We start from the raw sequence: 19,594 nt of genomic DNA on the forward strand, positions 1-19,594 counted from the left end.
GCCATGACTTGTGATGACACTGCAGACTGCAATCCAGATGCCTTTCTGGAATCCTCTTCTTGGTGGGACATGTTCTGGATGCGAGGGCTGCACGGCCTTTGGTGAGTGAACATGCCCCATCCGCTGAGATCTCCACATAATTATGATGATTTAAGTTGCACAGTGAAGGTTGTATTTGCAGCTCTTTGTGTAATTTTGTTGTGTACACGTGGAGGCAGTTCAGATGTAAGTCACCCCGAGAGCTGGTTGTTTGGGGGGATAGTGTTGCTGACTGTAAGCGATAAAAGGCTTTACTGTACACACAACAAAAACAAAAACCTGACAAATTCCATTTCATTTCCTCCTTTTGGGATACATACTTTTAACACTCTCCATTTCAAAGTTATCAATTACATAAAACAGCAGAAGCTATTTGTCTTGGGGACGTGGTCTCCCCAAACACCCAAGGCCTTAGCTATTGCATTTTAATTCATGTGTTTGCTGGCCCAAGATACCCTAAAATCCACTATATAGCCATGGCCTCTAGTACAGACGCCGTATTTTCCCGTCACTCCTGATTGGTTGTCTCCCTGTCAATCCCGGTCACTGTGTCGGGAAGAGCCAATCAGATCGCACGTTGTCGATTCCCGAACCTGCGCGCCGGTGCCCCGGAGGAGGAGCGGCTCAGTACTATGGAGCCCGTTTACAATGCTCGGTTCGGCGAGAAGGAAACCGACCCCGGCAGGACCCGAGCCGTCGGACCGGGAGAGGGCCAGCACCACAAACTGGAGCAGGAGAAACTGTCCGGAGTGGTTAAGAGCGTCCATAGGAAGCTGCGCAAGAAGTACAGAGAAGGTGAGGGGGCTGCGGGTTGCATGAAAGGAAGCGATTGTGTTTACTGTTAGGCCTCTGTCTGTCTGTGGACGTTTGTCAGTCCGCTGTGTTTGTGATTACACATCTTCCTAGGATGGGTGTTTAAAAATGAAAGCAGGTTTAATAACAGCACAGAGTTTTTCTCTGCTCTGTTGCCAATGCAAGATGTCAGTGAAGTGAGACGTTTGCAGTGGTCAATTCTATGTCCAAACACTTAAGTCACTTTATTAGGCCGATAAGATCTGTTTTTAAGAGCCTGCGCCTTTATTTGAAGCTGTCCCCGAAGACTAGCCCCCCGATCGGCACCGTTTGGGCAGATGTCATGGATGGAGCTGTTCACACTTGGCAGGCAGGACTGTTATTTTGGATATAATGTTGCAATACTGGAGACTGATCACAACAACTGGGAGTGTGACGTAACAGGAGTATCGAAAAGCCTCCGAAAAGGTGCCTGTTCCATGTATTTATTTTTAACTAACGTCGAAGAGGGCAGACTTAACGTGGTAATGGGTGAAGCAATACATAGTTGTTCAGGGATTTACTGATTTTGAATTACATCACGAGTTATCTAGGCAGGAAAAACAACTTCATAATCCCATATACGTGCTAGAATTGTTGCTTCAGGAATGTAGGTGTTTCTTCTACTATCTGTGTAACCATTCAGAAGTATATGTTTTACATACCAGGTTAATGTCCCCTTTTTCTCTGCACAATGAAACATTGTTTAAAGATAGCAATGCCATAAAGTAATTCAGTGCATTCCTTCTAACACAGATGTGAGAGTGCTTTCTGAGACAGCTGATATGAACAAGTGGGGAGGGAGAAAGATAATAATAAAATTAAATATGGCCCTCCAAATTATTCACTTTGTAGTTCATGGAAGACAGAGTGCTGTTTTTTTGTGGTTAAAAGCAGGGCAGTTAATGGGGAACTAAAGCGACGTGATCAGACATGTCCAGACACGTTTGTCTATTTTTGTATATGTATTTTTGTACATTTTGGCAAGTTTCTAACTGTATTGCAGTGTATGAGATGTACACCATTTTGTTGTTGGAATTTTTTTACAGTCAGTGCACTTTGGCAGAGGTATCCACCACCTCCCAATGTTATTAAAAAGCTATACATGCGAACAGTTAGGCCTGTCTCTATTGTTTCTTAAACGTTTGTAGACAATATCCTGGAATCTTGAACCTCAAATGGATAAATCGTTGTGCATTCACATAGTACACAGACAAGGAAAGTCTAGTTATATACAGCTCTGGAAATAATTGAGACCACTCCAAGTTCAGAAATCAGTGTTAAGTGGTCTCTTAATTAATTCCAGAGCTGTATTTTGTATGGCTTTGTGTTTTATTTTTTATTTCACAGACCCCTGTGGCAACCACTAGTTCAGTGGTTCCCAAACCGGTCCTGGGGGACCCCCTACCCTGCTGGTTTTTGTTCCAACCAAGCTCTCAATTACTTAATTGAACCTTTAATTGAACTAATAATTTCCCAAATCAGAGACTTTTAATTATTTTAAACAGTAGGAGTTTTAAGTTAAGTTTAGAATTATATTAAAAAACGTATTGAAGAAACAACTGTTTTCTTACCCAATTTAATAAGTTAAATCTAAGCAGATTGTTACTTCAATTAAGGTTCAATTAAGTAATTGAGAGCTCTGTTGGAACAAAAAGCAGCAGGGTAGGGGGTCCCCCAGGACCGGTTTGGAAACCACTGCACTAGTTGCTTTATTAGGGCCTGCTTTTTCAAATCTATGGTAATAGAGGAAATAAAGAAAAACCGTCCCTAACCCCTTGACCAGTGCTGAGCATCCTGTCTGTGTTTACAAGGGTTTGTATAATCCTTTGTTTTTACTTCTTAGTTTATGCCTTTTATTCTGATTGGACACATTCTGAACAGGTCAAAGATGTTTGTGCCTCAAGTATTTCAAATGTTCAAATGCTCATCCTGCTCAAATGGCTTTTGTAGAGACTTCTCAAGGTTGAACACAAGTGTTTGAGGTGTGGGAATGCATTCGTTTGTGAGAGGGGGCATTGCACTTCCTCTCGCAAAAGAATGCTGTATTGTTTTAGCTGTCGATTTGTGCCTCAACAGATTTTTTTTTTTCCACTGCCAGATCTGGAAAAGTGTTTTTTTTTCTGCATTCTTTAATAATGCATATTATAGATACCAAGCCAGAGATGTGGAACACAACCATCACATTAATTCATTTGGGAATCTACTGTAACAACACAGATGTAGCCTGGACTACCCCTTTAAGGTGATTGTAAGAGGGAGGCAATACGTAATATTGATTGAAATACAAAGTCAGGGGCCTGGTGACAGAGAAATAGGGCCACTGTCCTTCAAGAACTCATATGGAGTACCCATCAAGAAAGCAAAAGGCATGAGTTTGAGGGGGGGAAATAGATGGCTTACTTACTGTGGAAGTTTTATGCCCTTGTGAACAGTGGCACAGAACTGTATTATCTAGGGTAGATGTCCTGAAATGCTTTTCTCATCCCATTTACACCCCCATTGCTTTCTTGATACCCATTATATTTCCCTGTCATTTATTCCTCAAAGTTTTAAAGGTAGAAACAAGTGATAGTGACTCAGTTTAGAGTCACTATCATTCATTTCTACCTTTAAAACTTACTAGTTAGGGCAGCAGTTTGGATAGAACAGTATCGTCTCAAACTACTTGCGCTTTTCGTCTGAATGATTTCCTGCTGGTTTAAGCTTCGTCTTGCTTTTTCACAGCAGCCATTTATTATATAGGTCTTGTGTAGCGCAAATATGTGTTGCTGGGTGTTAAGTCATGCTTCGCTGTATTTATAGTGTCAAATATGTGTGGGGTGTTTTCTTGTGTGGCCTGCAGTCACCTAATATGAACTCATCTACTTAAGAATTGCCGCTTTGGGCAGATAATGACACTGTTCAATGACAGGCTGCTCAACAACACCCAAAGGCTATGGCCTGCAACTGATATCATTGCCATCGTATGATTCGATTTACTCCTGCAGTTGTTGATGTTAAAGCAATGGTATCCTGATTAATTCTGTGCATAGCCATAGATTTAAATTCTGTGACATGGATTTTGATGATCTGCACTAAGGCCTAGACCAAATCAAAACTCTGTCCTACCTGTGAATTGTAAAACTGTACCCTATCATGTTTTTTTGTTTGTGTGTTTATTGTCAGAAGTCACAGCTGCTAGCCTGACATACTTATAAATGCATGATAGGGTATAGATTTCTGATTTTCTGTTAATGGGCATAGGTCAAAGTTTAGATTTAGTCTAAGCTTAAATTCCATAACCAATTTTATGTCTTGTTTTAAAATTGCATCCTGGCCTTGAATGGAAAAATTGAGAATTCATTAATGCATTGTTTACAAAGGGTTTAGGTTAAACAGCCAAACCAGGTTGAATATTATGCAGGCTATTCTTTTAAATGAACAGTGAATCCTTTTCCATTTGCTTTTGCATGTATCGGTACAATAAATATGTTAAGACTGGAAGTCAACCCCTTATTGATTTTCTTAGGCCGACAACAATACCAATATACTATAAACCAGAAAACTGATAGACCGCTATGAACATACATTAATGTTATTGAAAAAAAATAAGAATAACATAAAATTTAAGTGCATCCTTTGATAAAAAGGACAAAACATAATAAACCTCTGATCTCAAGCAAGCATTTCAGCGGTTGTTTTATGTATGTATATAAATATTTGACAAGATCTATTAAGATTTAATAGCTTAACCCCCAGTCCCTTTGGTAAGTTTTAGGATGTGTATACGAGAGGTATGCTAAAGCAACCACATTGAGATGAGGAAGCAGAGAGATTATTAGTTGAAATCCCTGATATCGAAGTGCACATTATCCCTAGTCACTCACTCTCTCGCTGAGGAGTCGGAAACAACTGCTGCTTCCATGTTAGCCTAATATGAATTGGTCTTTTTTTTCCTCACCTTTTGAATGAACTCTATCCTCCGCACAGTGGTCATTTAGCAGGAATCGGTGTATCACATGCCACTGTAAATCTGCGAGCAGCAGGTGCGAATAAGATGGTGACTTTCTTATTTTTTTCTTAATGAAACTCCCCAGTCGTTGCCCCAGGTCCTGTTAAGATGTGAATGGATTACTTGCTCTTCCAGTTAGATTTTTCATCAGCAGAGGCATAGTTTACTGAGCAGTGTGCCTGTGTTTGAAAAGCTGCTTTTTTCCACTTGCTTGTCATTGCTAAGCTTGACGCAGTTACTTATTCAAAACTAAATAAGTTTCTGAGATACCATGATGGAAATTCTACGACATCACAGCTTTGCAATTAAAGTTGTTTAGTTTTATTATTCACCTTGTGTTTTAGCTTCGGCATGGTGAAATTCAGGTGGCGCTAGGCTTGCCTATTATCAGGTTTGACACCTTATTTATGTTGCTGTCTTCCAAATCAGGACAAGTCAGAGAGATAAAACAAATCTGACATTGATCTTTTACTACATTTTCTTGGCTTTTTCTTTACCAACAGGAACATCAGTGCTGTGGATGTGCGATCAGTATAGTCTTTATTAATTCTCTCTATATATTTATATTTTTTTACCTAAAAAACCTTGCTTATGTGGGTGCAGCACAATGTAAATCAGAGCCCTTGGCCACAGCTGCAGGGGAACTGGCAGTTCTGCTCTAATGATATTCACAGGTTGCAAGGTCCACGTCTTATCTTTTGGAAGGGTGAGAGAGAGACGTGTTTTAGCCCGACTGCCATGAGATAAAGACAAAAATAAATGCGTCTTGCTAACAGTGTGAGAGGTGAACATTAGAATGTATAAAGGATGACTATTGTGATTTGTAGAGAAACATGTGTTTTGTGTCCTCATGTGCTGTTAAGAGTGTATAAGTAAAGTAACTGTGATTTAATTAGCCACTTTGCTTAGGAGTTTAACACTTGCCCAAAAATCAGCTCTCAAAAGGCTACAGGCCTTGTTGTTTCAGGATTTGTCATTTCATTACTTCTTGGAGAGCAAAACTGACAGGAAATGAATACAGGAGCTTGGGATTTGTCTTCCCTTTTTCAACTCGGGGTAATAATAATTGTGTTCAGTTGATACCTGTATTCACTGGGATACCATGCTTCATTGCAAACTACACTGTTTTCAGAGCTGTCCTTGCAGTGAAGCAAATCCTATATAAGGTATCCTTTTATGCAATTAACATAATCCATCTGTGTTGTGTACTTTCATCAGCTGATTTCTGAAGAATCAGGCATCTTAAGTTTGGTATCTGTGCTTCCTTTGAATGAGTTTTCACAATTTGTTGTTTTCTTTCTTTTTCCTTATTTTAAATAGGATAGTTACATAGAGAAGTACAAAATGCAGAACAAATAATTGTTATATCACAAAACTGCACTTATATAACACCCTTTTCTAACAAATGCCACTTTGAAGTAGAATTTAAAACCAGGACAGTGCTGGAAATCGAACAGACATGATTTACAGTTATGCAGCTTTAGTCACAGTGCTCAGAGGGGGGGGGAGACTTTTAAAATCTGTCTGACGATATACACCTTTGGCTTTATAGTGAATGAGTATATGGGCAGAAACAATGGTTACTTACATTATAGAATTGAATTTCTTATTGATGTGCACTGATGCCAGTTCAATTACGACCTGACCTGTAGGTCTGCTTTCCTCCTGTGAACCGCTTGTGTCCACTGTAATAATATCACAGCATGTGTAATGGCAGAAAAGACAAATACGGTTTCCTTTTGGCAAGCTCAATACAATCAATACTTTCATAATGCCTTTCTAATTTAAATTAAGTACGCACAAATTGATTGTGATTAATCAGCATTTCACAGTCACCTTATTCATATCGGGAGAGCAATACTTGTTCTGAAAGTCAGATTTGAGAATAACACATTTAAGAAAAGGATCGACTGATTGAGTTGCCCAAAAACTCCTCCAGGTGTGGATTATAGTGTCTGTTTGAAGATGAATGCTTATAATAAAGTGTATATAATAAGCCTATTACTCTTCTGATCACATGAAAGGCTGTGACTTACTGGCATTTGATCATCTTGATTGGTAACTCTTTGAATCCTTTATTAGAGGGTATGAAACAAACTACATCAGTCTCACTACCAGCTCAAATAGATCTTGCCACATAGTATAACATATTAGCCTAGAATCAACTAGATTCCCCTCAGTGGATTTGTGTTTCTAATGTATGGGGAGATATTGATGATAAGTAAGGTTAATATCCTACCAATAATAATAATAGATTTTATAAAAAGTGCAATATATATTCTACACCTTTATTTGGAAGGAAAGAAAAGCTAAAACAAACCCTGGCCTTCCTGCTAAACAGTGTTATGTGATTCATGTACTGTTTTATTCATGCTGAAGAGGGAATGTCATTCTGCTGCTGGGGCTAGATAAAGCAGGCTCATAGTTATTTGCCCAGATTTCTGTCATCTTGGATATCCTTGGAGACTTATCAGAGGGTTCCCAGAAAAGGCTGGAAGTACTGCAGTCCAGCATAATCAGGGCGTCAAACGAGCGCTCATTACATTAGCGGAGACCGTTCCTACTTTATTTGCGGCCCTGTTTTCATACTTGGCTGGATTTACTGTGATGTCATTTTAAATTGTGAGACCCAAGTTATTGGTTTGAAAAGTATCCCACCCTGCAAAACAACAGAGGGGGGGGGGGAAAACAAATCTGAGAACGTCTGTTCAAACACACTGCCAAACCTGAGTGGAAAACTCCAGGCATTGATTCAAGCAGATAACTCTGGGACGGTCAACGAATCATTCTGAGATGGATTCTCACTGGCACAGTATGTTTTTGTTTCAGATGCGCTGGGCTAGGCTGTAAAGACACAAGGCTTTATTTCACTTCTGCTCCAGTTTGTGCTGTGAATGTTTAGCTTGGCACTCCCTTCAGGTTTTCTGAATCAAACCAGAAGTGAGGCTAAAGACAGGAACAAGTTGTTATGATCTCTTGTATGATATCGTTATATCGGTGATCTGTCTAAGCTGTCTGACCTAAGTGCTGTGAGCCATGTGTGTCACCTTGTGTTCTTGGCAAGAACTCCTGCTGACAGATACAAACTGTTTCTGATACTTAACCTGCTTGAGATCTACGTCTGTTTTGGAAATTAAATGCGAGAACCTTTTATATTTGCCTGTCGCACAACATTTCTTATTTTGCTCTTTTGAGCACAATCAATGTATTGATACTGCTGTAAAATGAGAAACCTCATATGAGCGAATTCTATTATGTGAGCAAAAAACAAAGACTTCCACTTTATCAGGCAGCAGGTCAACTCTTGCTATGTATGATCAGTTATCAGCAGAACTGACTGTTCAAATTATGAGTTGGGCCTGGGGTAAGTGTGGAAAGGTGTTATGAAATGGTAAAGAGGACATTTTGACTATGTTCTTGTTAAACTTGACAGATTTTAAATATTGATGCACACAAGACCGTATAGTGAAACCCTTATTGGTTATTAGTTTTTGCCTGTAGGGAGAAAAGATTAATGGTCTGATGGGTACATAGGTGCCTTGGTGTTTGCTTAATCTATTTCCCCCCGTCCCATTCACGGCACATTATCATGTCAGATTTGCGCCTAAAAACCTTTCACATAAAAGCCAACAATATCTCCTTACCCTCTGTGATCATGGTAAGTTCAGAAATTATAATTTTTGCATGCTTCTTGACTTTGTGTATTCTGTATTCATTACCTTAATGATCACAAATTCAGTGTTACCACTGGTGTGTTAAGTTGTGCCTGATGGTCATTTTACAGAAATCACCTAGATGTAATGGTAAAGTGGTTTATTCTTTATTTTTCTGTCATTTTATGTTTTTTCCACGCAATTCTGCTTTCATTGACTGAATTACGTTGAATTGAAGGGGTTATTTTTGTATTATTAATATTATGGTAATTAAATACGGTGTAACTCCCATAAGTGTAGTCAGGGTTTTCTTGGTTCCCATTAATATTCGCACACTTAAAGGGGGTGGTGATCTGAGGTCAAAAGTACTACAATAATAAAAGGAATCATGTTACTTTCTTTGGGTTTTGCCTCATTCAAGGTTATTCAGACCAAAAAATAATTTCCTTTAATACCAAAGCACATAAAAAGGAGTCCAAAGACAATTGATTTAAATCTTTTGTAAATGAATAAGTGTTTTTTTAGGAATGCATTCGCAGAGTACTTTCCACAGTCAAGAAATTGATGTAGCTGTTACTGTAATGCTGTATGTAGGATGCTGATATTTAGAAAAATGAATGAACCCAGCTTCAATTAAATTTGAAATCAGCACAAAACTATTCTGAATAGTGTGTTTTTTACCATTCAAACCCCTGTTTCTCGGGTCAACTCGCCATCACTAATGCTCGATTGTTACAATCAAAATACACCCTTCATTCGTTTAAAACCTTCCATGTCAACCAGATTGAATCCATTGTTACAGAAATTGGACCTGACAGTTGTTTCCAAGCTCTGTCACCCCAAAATTCCTTGGGCAAGTAGTAGATGGACTTGTTTTTGCCCCGTTTGTCTAACGATCTATATATATCTTTGAAATCTCGCAGCTCTGTCCTGTTTTTATTCTTCGTTTCATGCATTGTTTGGTGATTGTGTTGTTCACTGGGATTCAAGCTGAAAGGCAATGACATCCTTGACATCCCAGCATAGGGGCTAATCCAGTAGGACTTGACATGTGACTGCAGTTGACAAAGATCACGTGTAAAAGAAGTCCAGTCCGACAGCAATAAGATATCAGGCATTTTAGTATGCTTGAATTGCACGAGCTGCGGCCCTTCTTCACTGGTAACAGCCTTCCGTCCTCTACCTGATCGAAAACCACACCAAAGAAACGCCACTGCAGGGGGCCAAGCAAGAACTCATCAAGATTAAATAATCTAATAATCATAGATCTAATGTTCCTTTCAGTTTGAACTGCTAGTGTAAGCAAATTCTAACAGAAAAACACCCTTCCTGTTTGGAATTGTGGGATGCGCATTCAAAAGGTCAGTCATCCCAAGTTCATAAACGAGAGGGTGCTGCAACAGGACTAATGAAGAAGGGGAGGAAATACCTGGCTACTGCTTGGCTTGACCCTTCAGCCGTTAGGCAGTGGAGGAAACGATTCTTCATGCTGTAAATAAGTTACTGTTGCCTAAAGGGTTCATATAAACCAATCAATATCATTTTACAAAATTTGGCTCACTAATGAAGATTCCTTAAATAATCAGATATGGTTTGATCAGTTTCCAAAAATGTGCCTTCTACTGAGCAGTTTTAAACCATTTATACATGTAAACATGTTGATTTGGTAATTCTTGTTAAACAGCTGTAATGCAAGGGAGATTTATAATAGGTCCCTAATCAACACACACGGTAGATTTTAATGGCAGAAATCCACATTATACATCATAAAGTCTGTTCTAATGACAGTTAATTGTTTACTGCTTATTTTATTTGTTTATCCATCTATATTTCTCATCCCAGTTATGAGATACCGTCAACACTGAACATCTTGATAGTTTTTTTTTCCTCAAGATTTTCCCATACTTAAAATATTATCGTCCATTGTGTGCAGTAAAACCTGCACTGATTTCTCAGCAAACTGAGCATTTGCCAATTTCTGGCTCCTCGGTGAAAACTGTCAAAATGTAAGAATGCAAGAAATATGAAGGCTATTGGTTCTGCGAGAGCCAGCACTATGTTCTGTGCTTGCCTTCATTTTAAAGGTCAGCATTAGTCTTGAAAGAATGGAAAAGGGATGTTTTCTACAACTACATTCTGTCCAGGTGCCTTTAATTTTTCTTACAACATTTCACGTTAAAGTATTCAAGCTATGTATGGGGAGAAAATTAGTAAGCATAGTTTTATAAAATGAAAATTTATAAGAGTGCGGAACAGCTCAGGAGAATAAGCTGCTTAATTACAAGTACAGTCTGAACAGATGCGTCTTGAGTCCTCTCTAGTAGGTGTTCAGGGATTCAGGGAAGGTCGCGGGTGGAAATGGAGCGGCACTGGAGGAAGGGCAGTGGAGAGGAGGTACAGTGAGTCTTCTGCGGCAGGGGGACGTGGAGGTCTGGAGGGAGTGTAAGGAGAGATGAGGGTGTGAAGGTAGCTGGTTGCAGTGTGGTCGAGACCACGCTAGCTAAGATTAAAAGTCTAGAAGTTGATGAAGTTAATGGATCCATTCATTTTTGGGGTTCTTGATCTCAGCTCAACCCACAGACCTCCAAATCCCCGAGTGTTCAATGCAGTCATTCCTCTCGGATGAACAGAAGCAGCTTCCTAAACGTGGTTAAATCTGTGATTTCATGGTACAAGTATGTGAAAACATGACGCGTGATAAGTGCAGTTGATATCATAAAGAGGCTAAGCCACCGCAAAATACTGCAGACACCACACACCCGGAGTACGATGAGTGTCCTGTAAAATGTGTGATTTCACTAGCTATGAGGCTGTGCTTGAACCACTGTTTTCCTATACATTCTGAGTAGTAATACATTTACATTGGTCTCTGGACTACATAATGCAGGCTACTCTATACTTTTTTAACATACTGCTACATTTTAGAAAAGGGCATCTTAGAGCTACATTAGCATAAAGTGAGGGGAAAAAAGTATTTGATCCCCTGCTGATTTTGTACGTTTGCCCACTGACAAAGAAATGATCAGTCTATAATTTTAATGGTAGGTGTATTTTAACAGTGAGAGACAGAATAACAACAAAAAAATCCAGAAAAACGCATTTCAAAAAAGTTATAAATTGATTTGCATGTTAATGAGGGAAATAAGTATTTGATCCCCTATCAATCAGCAAGATTTCTGGCTCCCAGGTGTCTTTTATACAGGTAACGAGCTGAGATTAGGAGCACTCTCTTAAAGGGAGTGCACCTAATCTCAGCTCGTTACCTGTATAAAAGACACCTGTCCACAGAAGCAATCAATCAATCAGATTCCAAACTCTCCACCATGGCCAAGACCAAAGAGCTGTCCAAGGATGTCAGGGACAAGATTGTAGACCTACACAAGGCTGGAATGGGCTACAAGACCATCGCCAATCAGCTTGGTGAGAAGGTGACAACAGTTGGTGCGATTATTCGCAAATGGAAGAAACACAAAATAACTGTCAGTCTCCCTCGGTCTGGGGCTCCATGCAAGATCTCACCTCGTGGAGTTTCAATGATCATGAGAACGGTGAGGAATCAGCCCAGAACTACACGGGAGGATCTTGTTAATGATCTCAAGGCAGCTGGGACCATAGTCACCAAGAAAACAATTGGTAACACACTACGCCGTGAAGGACTGAAATCCTGCAGCGCCCGCAAGGTCCCCCTGCTCAAGAAAGCACATGTACAGGCCCGTCTGAAGTTTGCCAATGAACATCTGAATGATTCAGAGGAGAACTGGGTGAAAGTGTTGTGGTCAGATGAGACCAAAATCAAGCTCTTTGGCATCAACTCAACTCGCCGTGTTTGGAGGAGGAGGAATGACCCCAAGAACACCATCCTCACCATCAAACATGGAGGGGGAAACATTATGCTTTGGGGGTGTTTTTCTGCTAAGGGGACAGGACAACTGCACTGCATCAAAGGGACGATGGACGGGGCCATGTACCGTCAAATCTTGGGTGAGAACCTCCTTCCCTCAGCCAGGGCATTGAAAATGGGTCGTGGATGGGTATTCCAGCATGACAATGACCCACAACACACAGCCAAGGCAACAAAGGAGTGGCTCAAGAAGAAGCACATTAAGGTCCTGGAGTGGCCTAGCCAGTCTCCAGACCTTAATCCCATAGAAAATCTGTGGAGGGAGCTGAAGGTTCGAGTTACCAAACCTCAGCCTCGAGACCTTAATGACTTGGAGAGGATCTGCAAAGAGGAGTGGGACAAAATCCCTCCTGAGATGTGTGCAAACCTGGTGGCCAACTACAAGAAACGTCTGACCTCTGTGATTGCCAGCAAGGGTTTTGCCACCAAGTACTAAGTCGAAGGGGTCAAATACTTATTTCCCTCATTATCATGCAAATCAATTTATAACTTTTTTGAAATGCGTTTTTCTGGATTTTTCTGTTGTTATTCTGTCTCTTACTGTTAAAATACACCTACCATTAAAATTATAGACTGATCATTTCTTGGGCAAACGTACAAAATCAGCAGGGGATCAAATACTTTTTTCCCTCACTGTATGTTTGTTGTTTACAATCTATTTGTGTTTTTTTTTTTTTTTTTTGCTTTAATTAAGACCAACTGAGGACGACAAATGTGAAATGGTATATTTGTGTTTAATTTCCTTCGATTGCCCGCGACACAAGACCGAGGCACAATTTGGCGTTTTATTTCTCTATCAGCATTTAATTCCTGGCAACCCTGAGGACATTTCCCAGAGAGGAACAAAATGGAATTTATTTCCGTTGCATACAATGGAGTCCCGCTATTAAGACACTGTCGCTTCCCAGCAGTGACCAATGGGATTAGGGCTCATTCAATAGAAAAACAAGAAAACGATCAGGGCATTTTTGCTTTTTTTTTTTTTTTTCCTTCATGGTGTGTTTTTATGCAAAAGACCAGAAAATCAATAGAGAGTATTGCAATAATTGTATGTGACATGCACAGTGATGTAGAAGAAATAGGCGGCTGAAAGAAAAAACAGTGTCTGACAGCTTGGAGAAATTGAAATACTTGTCTCTTTCTAAGGAACAAGGCCTCGCATGGGAGACTGTGTGCTGCAATTGAAAGTGTGCCTCGGGTCAACGGGGCTTTCTCCACAGGTTAACATGTTTCGGAAATGGCTTTTCCCACTCCATCAACCTGTGCAGGCCCTCCGATTTATGTCCTGTGATTTGGGCTTAATTTAAAGTCATGCATTATGAAGCATACTTTTAAGTACTTTCAACACATTCATCTTTCAAAGCCAAAGTACTGTCGTGGCTGGGTTTTACAGGCTTTTACTATGCTGTTTGGTTACAAGATACGGCACAATAGCACCATTCAATGAAACTCATGATCTGCTAATAATTTTTGTATCATCTTGTCAACATGGCCTTTGCTGCAGTACAGTTAGATGGTTAGTCTGTGTTCTTGTTGTCAGCGCATTGTATTGTATTAACCATTTTCTCAATGTTTTATTTTTATTTAGATGTTTCCACTATTTCATAGGAGTATAATAAGGTATAGGGAATGATTTAGAACACAAGTTGTAGGTATCAAGTGATGGATAATGCTGATTTTAAGTACATTAGTTTCTTGTTAATAGTTTTACTAACAATACATTTAGAATTACCAATTCTTCACAGGTGTTTTTCTATGTTTGTGATTTAAGCGTCAAGTTCAGTGGGAACTTGTAATCTAATGTGAAAGAGTGCTATTCTGCACTTCTTCTACCCGTTTCTCTATGATATGTATTGCATGCTGAGAGTTTGGCAGTCATCTGCAATTCGCTGCCAGGATGACAAAGAAGAAGCCCAGCAGAAGATCCCCAGAGGGATGAAGTGAACAAGCCAAATCTAGTGATGTATAAATCTCTTAATACGATTAATGTGAGAAATATTTGTTATAGGAATCATTTGATGTTCTAAGAGAAAAACGCGTCGGATAGTCAACAAATCAAAACCAGTGACAGATTGCTCTGCGGTGAGCTTGTTTTTTTTGTTTTTGCAGGAGCACATAGTCTAGACGCGAGTGTGGCTGTGGTCCTGCATGAGTAAAGGGGTAGAGTTAGCCTTTTCACCTCAGAGACGCATGTCATAAATGTAACGGCGAACAAGAACACATTATTATCGGATTAGTTGTGAAACCAGAAACGCATTTTATTTAATTTCATTAGATCCGCAGCGGGATTCTTCCCATAGGACCTATTATACTTTAAGCATTTGTCAACATAAAGCACACAATTAAAAGAGTGGCCTTTTTAAAGCATCTCGAGCCATCGGACGTCTTGGTGTTGCTGCGCTGACGTGTATTTTAATTGGTTATGAGGAACAGAGTGGCTGTCCTGCGAAAGTATTTTAAGACTAAAAAATAAGTACATACAGGTCTTATGTGCTTAATGGTTGATTTATCATTTGCAACACCAGTGACGTCCCATGCCACAGTCTGTGCCACTTCATAATTAAAACAATCTTTCTGGCTCAATACATTTACTCTTGGCTTGAAACTCTCTCTCTCTTGGTTATGAGGATTATTTCAATTGCTGGCATGCTTTAGAGTCAAGGAACATGAAAACTGGATTTAACAAACAGTTTTAACCGCTATCAAGTTCGGTGAAATACCATCACATATAATTTCAGCTGGGAGGGGGTAGCAAAATGAAATGAAAGGCTTGGAACTCCGAGAATTGTTATTAAGTCTCACAGTCGAAAGCACAAGTTAATAATTTTTTTTGTGTTGACATCTTGGATAGTCCATTCGTTTTTTTTTTTTCTTAAAATTTGCCATGGATTACTTATTTAATCTTTTCCTTTGCTGTGTTGTCAGATATATTCCATTACCCACCAAATAATATATATATTTTTTCCTTACAGTCTGTTCCGTCTTATCAAGGAGCAATAAAATATTTGATATGGTGTGCTGTTGACTGTACTTTGTCCCGTTTCCATTGTTCTGTCCATTACTTAAACTCTTCTCTACACAAAGGATTGATCGCAGTTTTTGCACTTGTTCCTGAGAGGGTTTGAACAAAGGCTCTTGTAGCTCTAGTTGAAGTTCTGGCTCAGATATCCGTCTGCTCTTGGGTTATTATTTTTTCAGAGTCGATTGTTATGGGAAGTGAGAATGGGGCGTCTTGCAACCCTTTGAAGATAGATATGTTTAGAAAGAGCTACGTTGGTGTTCCAGGTACTGTTCTGGCTCCTGTTGTGGGAGGCATTAATTTATTCATGGACAGGAGATGTGACATTCCTAACCTGGAATGCCAGTAGGTACGGAGAAGGAGCTCCAGTGATCTTTTGTCCTCCAGCTGTTTTCCTGCCTGGTTTATATTCATTTCCCTCTCCCTCTCCCTCTCCCGTGTCTCTCCAGTGGGGGACTTCGATAAGATCTGGCGCGAGCACTGCGAGGATGAAGAGACGCTCAGCGAGTACGCCGAGGCCATGAAGAACCTAGCGGACAACCACTGGGCCAAGACCTGTGAAGGAGAAGGGCGCATCGAGTGGTGTCGGAGGTGAGAGCGGTCTCTGATGTTCATCAGGAGAAGAGGAGTGTGTCTTTGTAATGATATAGCGCACATATATCCTTAAATTCCTCATTGCACAACAATAAACCCGAAAGCGGTTGCAGTGAGAATCTTAAATCAGTAGGAGGAAGATTTAGCAAGGTGCCACTGAGGAAACTGCAATAAATATGTGAAAAACATTCATTTAAGAAGCAAGATGCTGTTTTTTGGCACTGATGTCTACTACAGAAATTACTTAAAGAAATCTAGGGGGAAGAGTATTTTATATAATAATTTCATGATATTGCTGTGCCTCTTTTCTCCAATGATAATAAAGAAAGCAATGACAGACTTTCCCCTAAATTATGCATAATGTTTATAATGTACAGTTTTCTTTGCTCCTGGTTCATATTTTTCTTCCAGTTTTATGATTATCTCCAAAATAAATGGGTTTTGAGACTTCGAAGCAATTTGGGGGGTTGAGGGCAGAGTATGGACTGGGTTCCACTAAGATTGTGTAATTTTGTGTGTGTACATTATATAATGTGTATTCTTCTGCGACAAAGCACAGGCTAATTTATTCGACTACCTTTCTCCCATGGCATGCTTAATGCACATCTCTTTGTCGTATGGCCCCGAACAACTTTAAACCACAACTAATGGACTCGTCTAAGAAAGTGATGTGGTATGTCAGTAGAGACTACCTGTAGGTGTTGTTTTTCTCTTTGTGTAGCAGCAGTTCTGCATATGGAACAAATGCTCTCCATCAACCAGCAGGTCAATACTAAAAACAGGACTTCAGAGGAGTGCTAAAAGCTTGTTCTTCTGCTTTCCTTTTCACAGAAAAGCTGCTGTCCCTCAATAAGCCCAAAGATTATATAAAAACATGAAAGATTTATTTTGTGTTGTGCAATATATACGTTCACATATTTCAATATTAAGAAGTACTTTTTCTGTTTGTTTTTTCTTTCCTTGGTGGATTCTAGAATATGAGAGAGGAAATGGAAATGTTCTGCCCTGTTTGTCACAGTTTCTAAGTAACCTTTATTATAAAAATGCACAGCTGAATATCAAACCTGTATCATTCTTAAATCAAATGTCCAGTACTGTCACATGCCAAGCACTCTGCTTGATCACCAATCAGAATGTCATATGTCTGTTAGAAACCATGCATGCTCTGCCTGTGAGCGCTCCACATCCCTGTTAATGAACTTGCTTTGTATTCTACTGAGCTTGAAGGGGAGGCATGATCTCTCACAGTGCTGAATATGATTATTTTCTATAAAACAGCAAGCCTTCAGGGTCAGAAGAAGATGCCCTGGAGTCACTTTACTGCATTAACCTCTCTGCCTCCTACCAATTATAGACCCATTATATAAGAATTATGAGATTTTTTGTTCAGAATTTCTATTAAATAATCAAGCTCAAAAAAAATTCAGATGCATTCTTTGAAATGCAATAGTTACATGTGGCTTAGTGGGAAACAATCAATAAATTGTCTTGTAAATAAGTTTGGGTGTTACTTTAATTACAGTAGTACCCTTGCCTTGTCCCATTCATTTGAATTTTGATTGTATTCCACCGTTTAATCCTTTCCTGTCACATGAATAGAAACAACAGCAAATGCTGAGAGGAATCTCTTTTAAAGTACCTTTTCACTTTCAGTAAATATGCAATAAATATTGAAGCCACACAGAATAGACGCTATTATTGTACCAATAAAATATTAACCTGGGGAAAATAAATAATGCAGAAATCCTCTGTAATAGAGACAATTAATGTGCATATAATTAAATCGAGTTCAATTATTAAAAGTTGAATTCCAGTGCAAGATTTATATGGTTCTTTTCTACCCTCTTCAGTTTAAAATAATTTAGAGATTAAATCAAAACCAAAACTCGAATCAGGAAATCTTGGCAGCCAATGACAATGAGTCTAGTCTAGCTGTTCATCCCAACTCTACCTGTGCTTAAAGGGACTTCTACACTTTTAGATGTGTGTCTGCACAGAAGCAAATATAATATATTAATATTCAAACATTTTATTTTAGGAAAAATAACAATTTGTATTATTGCATTTTTATGTTTGATCTTTTTACTGATGGTATTTCTGTCTATAAACATTGTTTTAGTACAAGTATATGATTAAAACATAATATTTGTGTGCATCTAATCCAGAATATGCAATAGACTGTAGACAGTGATTTGGGGATTCAAGAAACGGCTTGTTTTTCTGTGTCAGCTGTAGAAATGAGTGTGGAAATTGTGCAAGTAACTCATCTGTGCACACAGCACAGGCAGCAGATGTAGGTCAGCTGGAAGTACCTTAAAGCACAACAGCATCAAAGACTGAATATTTGTAATTGTGGGAGTTCGTTTTGATTTTCAGGCAGCCCTGAAGATATTTTCATAAAATATCTAGTTATTAAAATTTGCTTAGTTTTTGGAATTGCATTATTGCCGCCATAATACTGTTTTAATGTGGAGGAAGCAGCCCAGATGAGACAATACCTTATTCATCACAATGACGTATCATATAATGACCCAGTGGCTGAAACAGTTACATTCACAACAATAACAAGTCCCTTACATTCCACACTGGTGCTTTTAAGTATTTTTCTATATTTTCCAGGTTGCGAGGGGTGTGAGTGTTCTTCCCTGCCAAAAGTGTTTAGTTAATCCTACGATTCGTTAAACCTATGACATTTACCTTCTAAATTATAATTTAAAGTATATCAGCCAAGTGTTGTGCCTCTTTCCTAATCAAAGCCATTCAATCAAATTCGAATAATTTACAGTCTGGGTAAGTTTCTAGCTCTGTTGGCCTGATTAAGTATGGTCAGGAGGCTGTAGAGTAGATTAATTTGGGGACCACTGGTCTAACCTAATCGAAAGAGTAACACGGTAGAAAAAAAAATTGTAACTTGTAGAAATTAAATGCATCTGCAGTTTAATGTAATTCTTTGTTTTGCTTCGGACACTGAAATACTTTTAGATTTTTAGAAAGCTGCATAGTTTATCTTTTGAATGGTGCAGTGTAGTCTGCAGCCAAGCAGTTTTAAGTAGGGCAACAAATGCTCCATGAATTGGAAGCTGTGTTAAAGTAAGAGTGTTTCGGACTGAATAACAAGATAGCAGTGATACTGACAGTACTTTCTCAATAATGCTGTTTTGCTGGAATATTTATGCTAGAAGTCTGTGCTTCTGTCTTACCCTTCTGGAAGATTTTGTCAGTTTTCTTTTTCAGTTGAACTGCTAAGTATACAGGCTAACATGTTTTGGGAAACCTTGTTTGAGATGCTGAAAGGAAACTATTAATCAAATGTGAGCGTGACAAAGCTTCTCCATTGCTCATGGGAAGATTGATTACTTGTTCAGTGCACTGTCAAATCTTTAAGGACGAGGCTGAGCAACTAAGCTTCCTAGCTTGACACCCAACATATGGGTTTTTCTTTTTATATATATTTTATAAGTTATTTTTTAGTATGTTGGGGTATTTAAAAACAGAGGCTCGGAAACTTTACCTTTTTTGTAGAAAAACTTTAAGGCGTTATCTTTTTGTCAGTCAAATTTCAT

At 39.1% G+C, this 19,594-nt stretch overlaps 1 protein-coding gene across 3 annotated transcripts in view; it reads left to right on the forward strand.

The window, feature by feature from the left end:
* Positions 1–607: 607 nt before the first annotated feature.
* The window catches only part of samtor (S-adenosylmethionine sensor upstream of mTORC1), a 47,331-nt gene continuing 28,344 nt past the window's right edge, over positions 608–19,594 (forward strand). For 2 of the 3 annotated variants that reach the window (XM_066723689.1, XM_066723691.1), the window contains exons 1-2: positions 608–834; positions 15,887–16,028. In XM_066723689.1, coding sequence (XP_066579786.1) covers positions 672–834; positions 15,887–16,028 — 305 coding nt within the window. In that variant the 5' untranslated portion in view covers positions 608–671. Of the gene's footprint in view, positions 835–15,535; positions 15,704–15,886; positions 16,029–19,594 lie in introns of those variants that run through there. The other variant, XM_066723690.1, reaches the window with a different exon arrangement.

Source organism: Amia ocellicauda, chromosome 15, assembly GCF_036373705.1.
Source record: "Amia ocellicauda isolate fAmiCal2 chromosome 15, fAmiCal2.hap1, whole genome shotgun sequence".
NCBI lineage: Eukaryota > Metazoa > Chordata > Actinopteri > Amiiformes > Amiidae > Amia > Amia ocellicauda.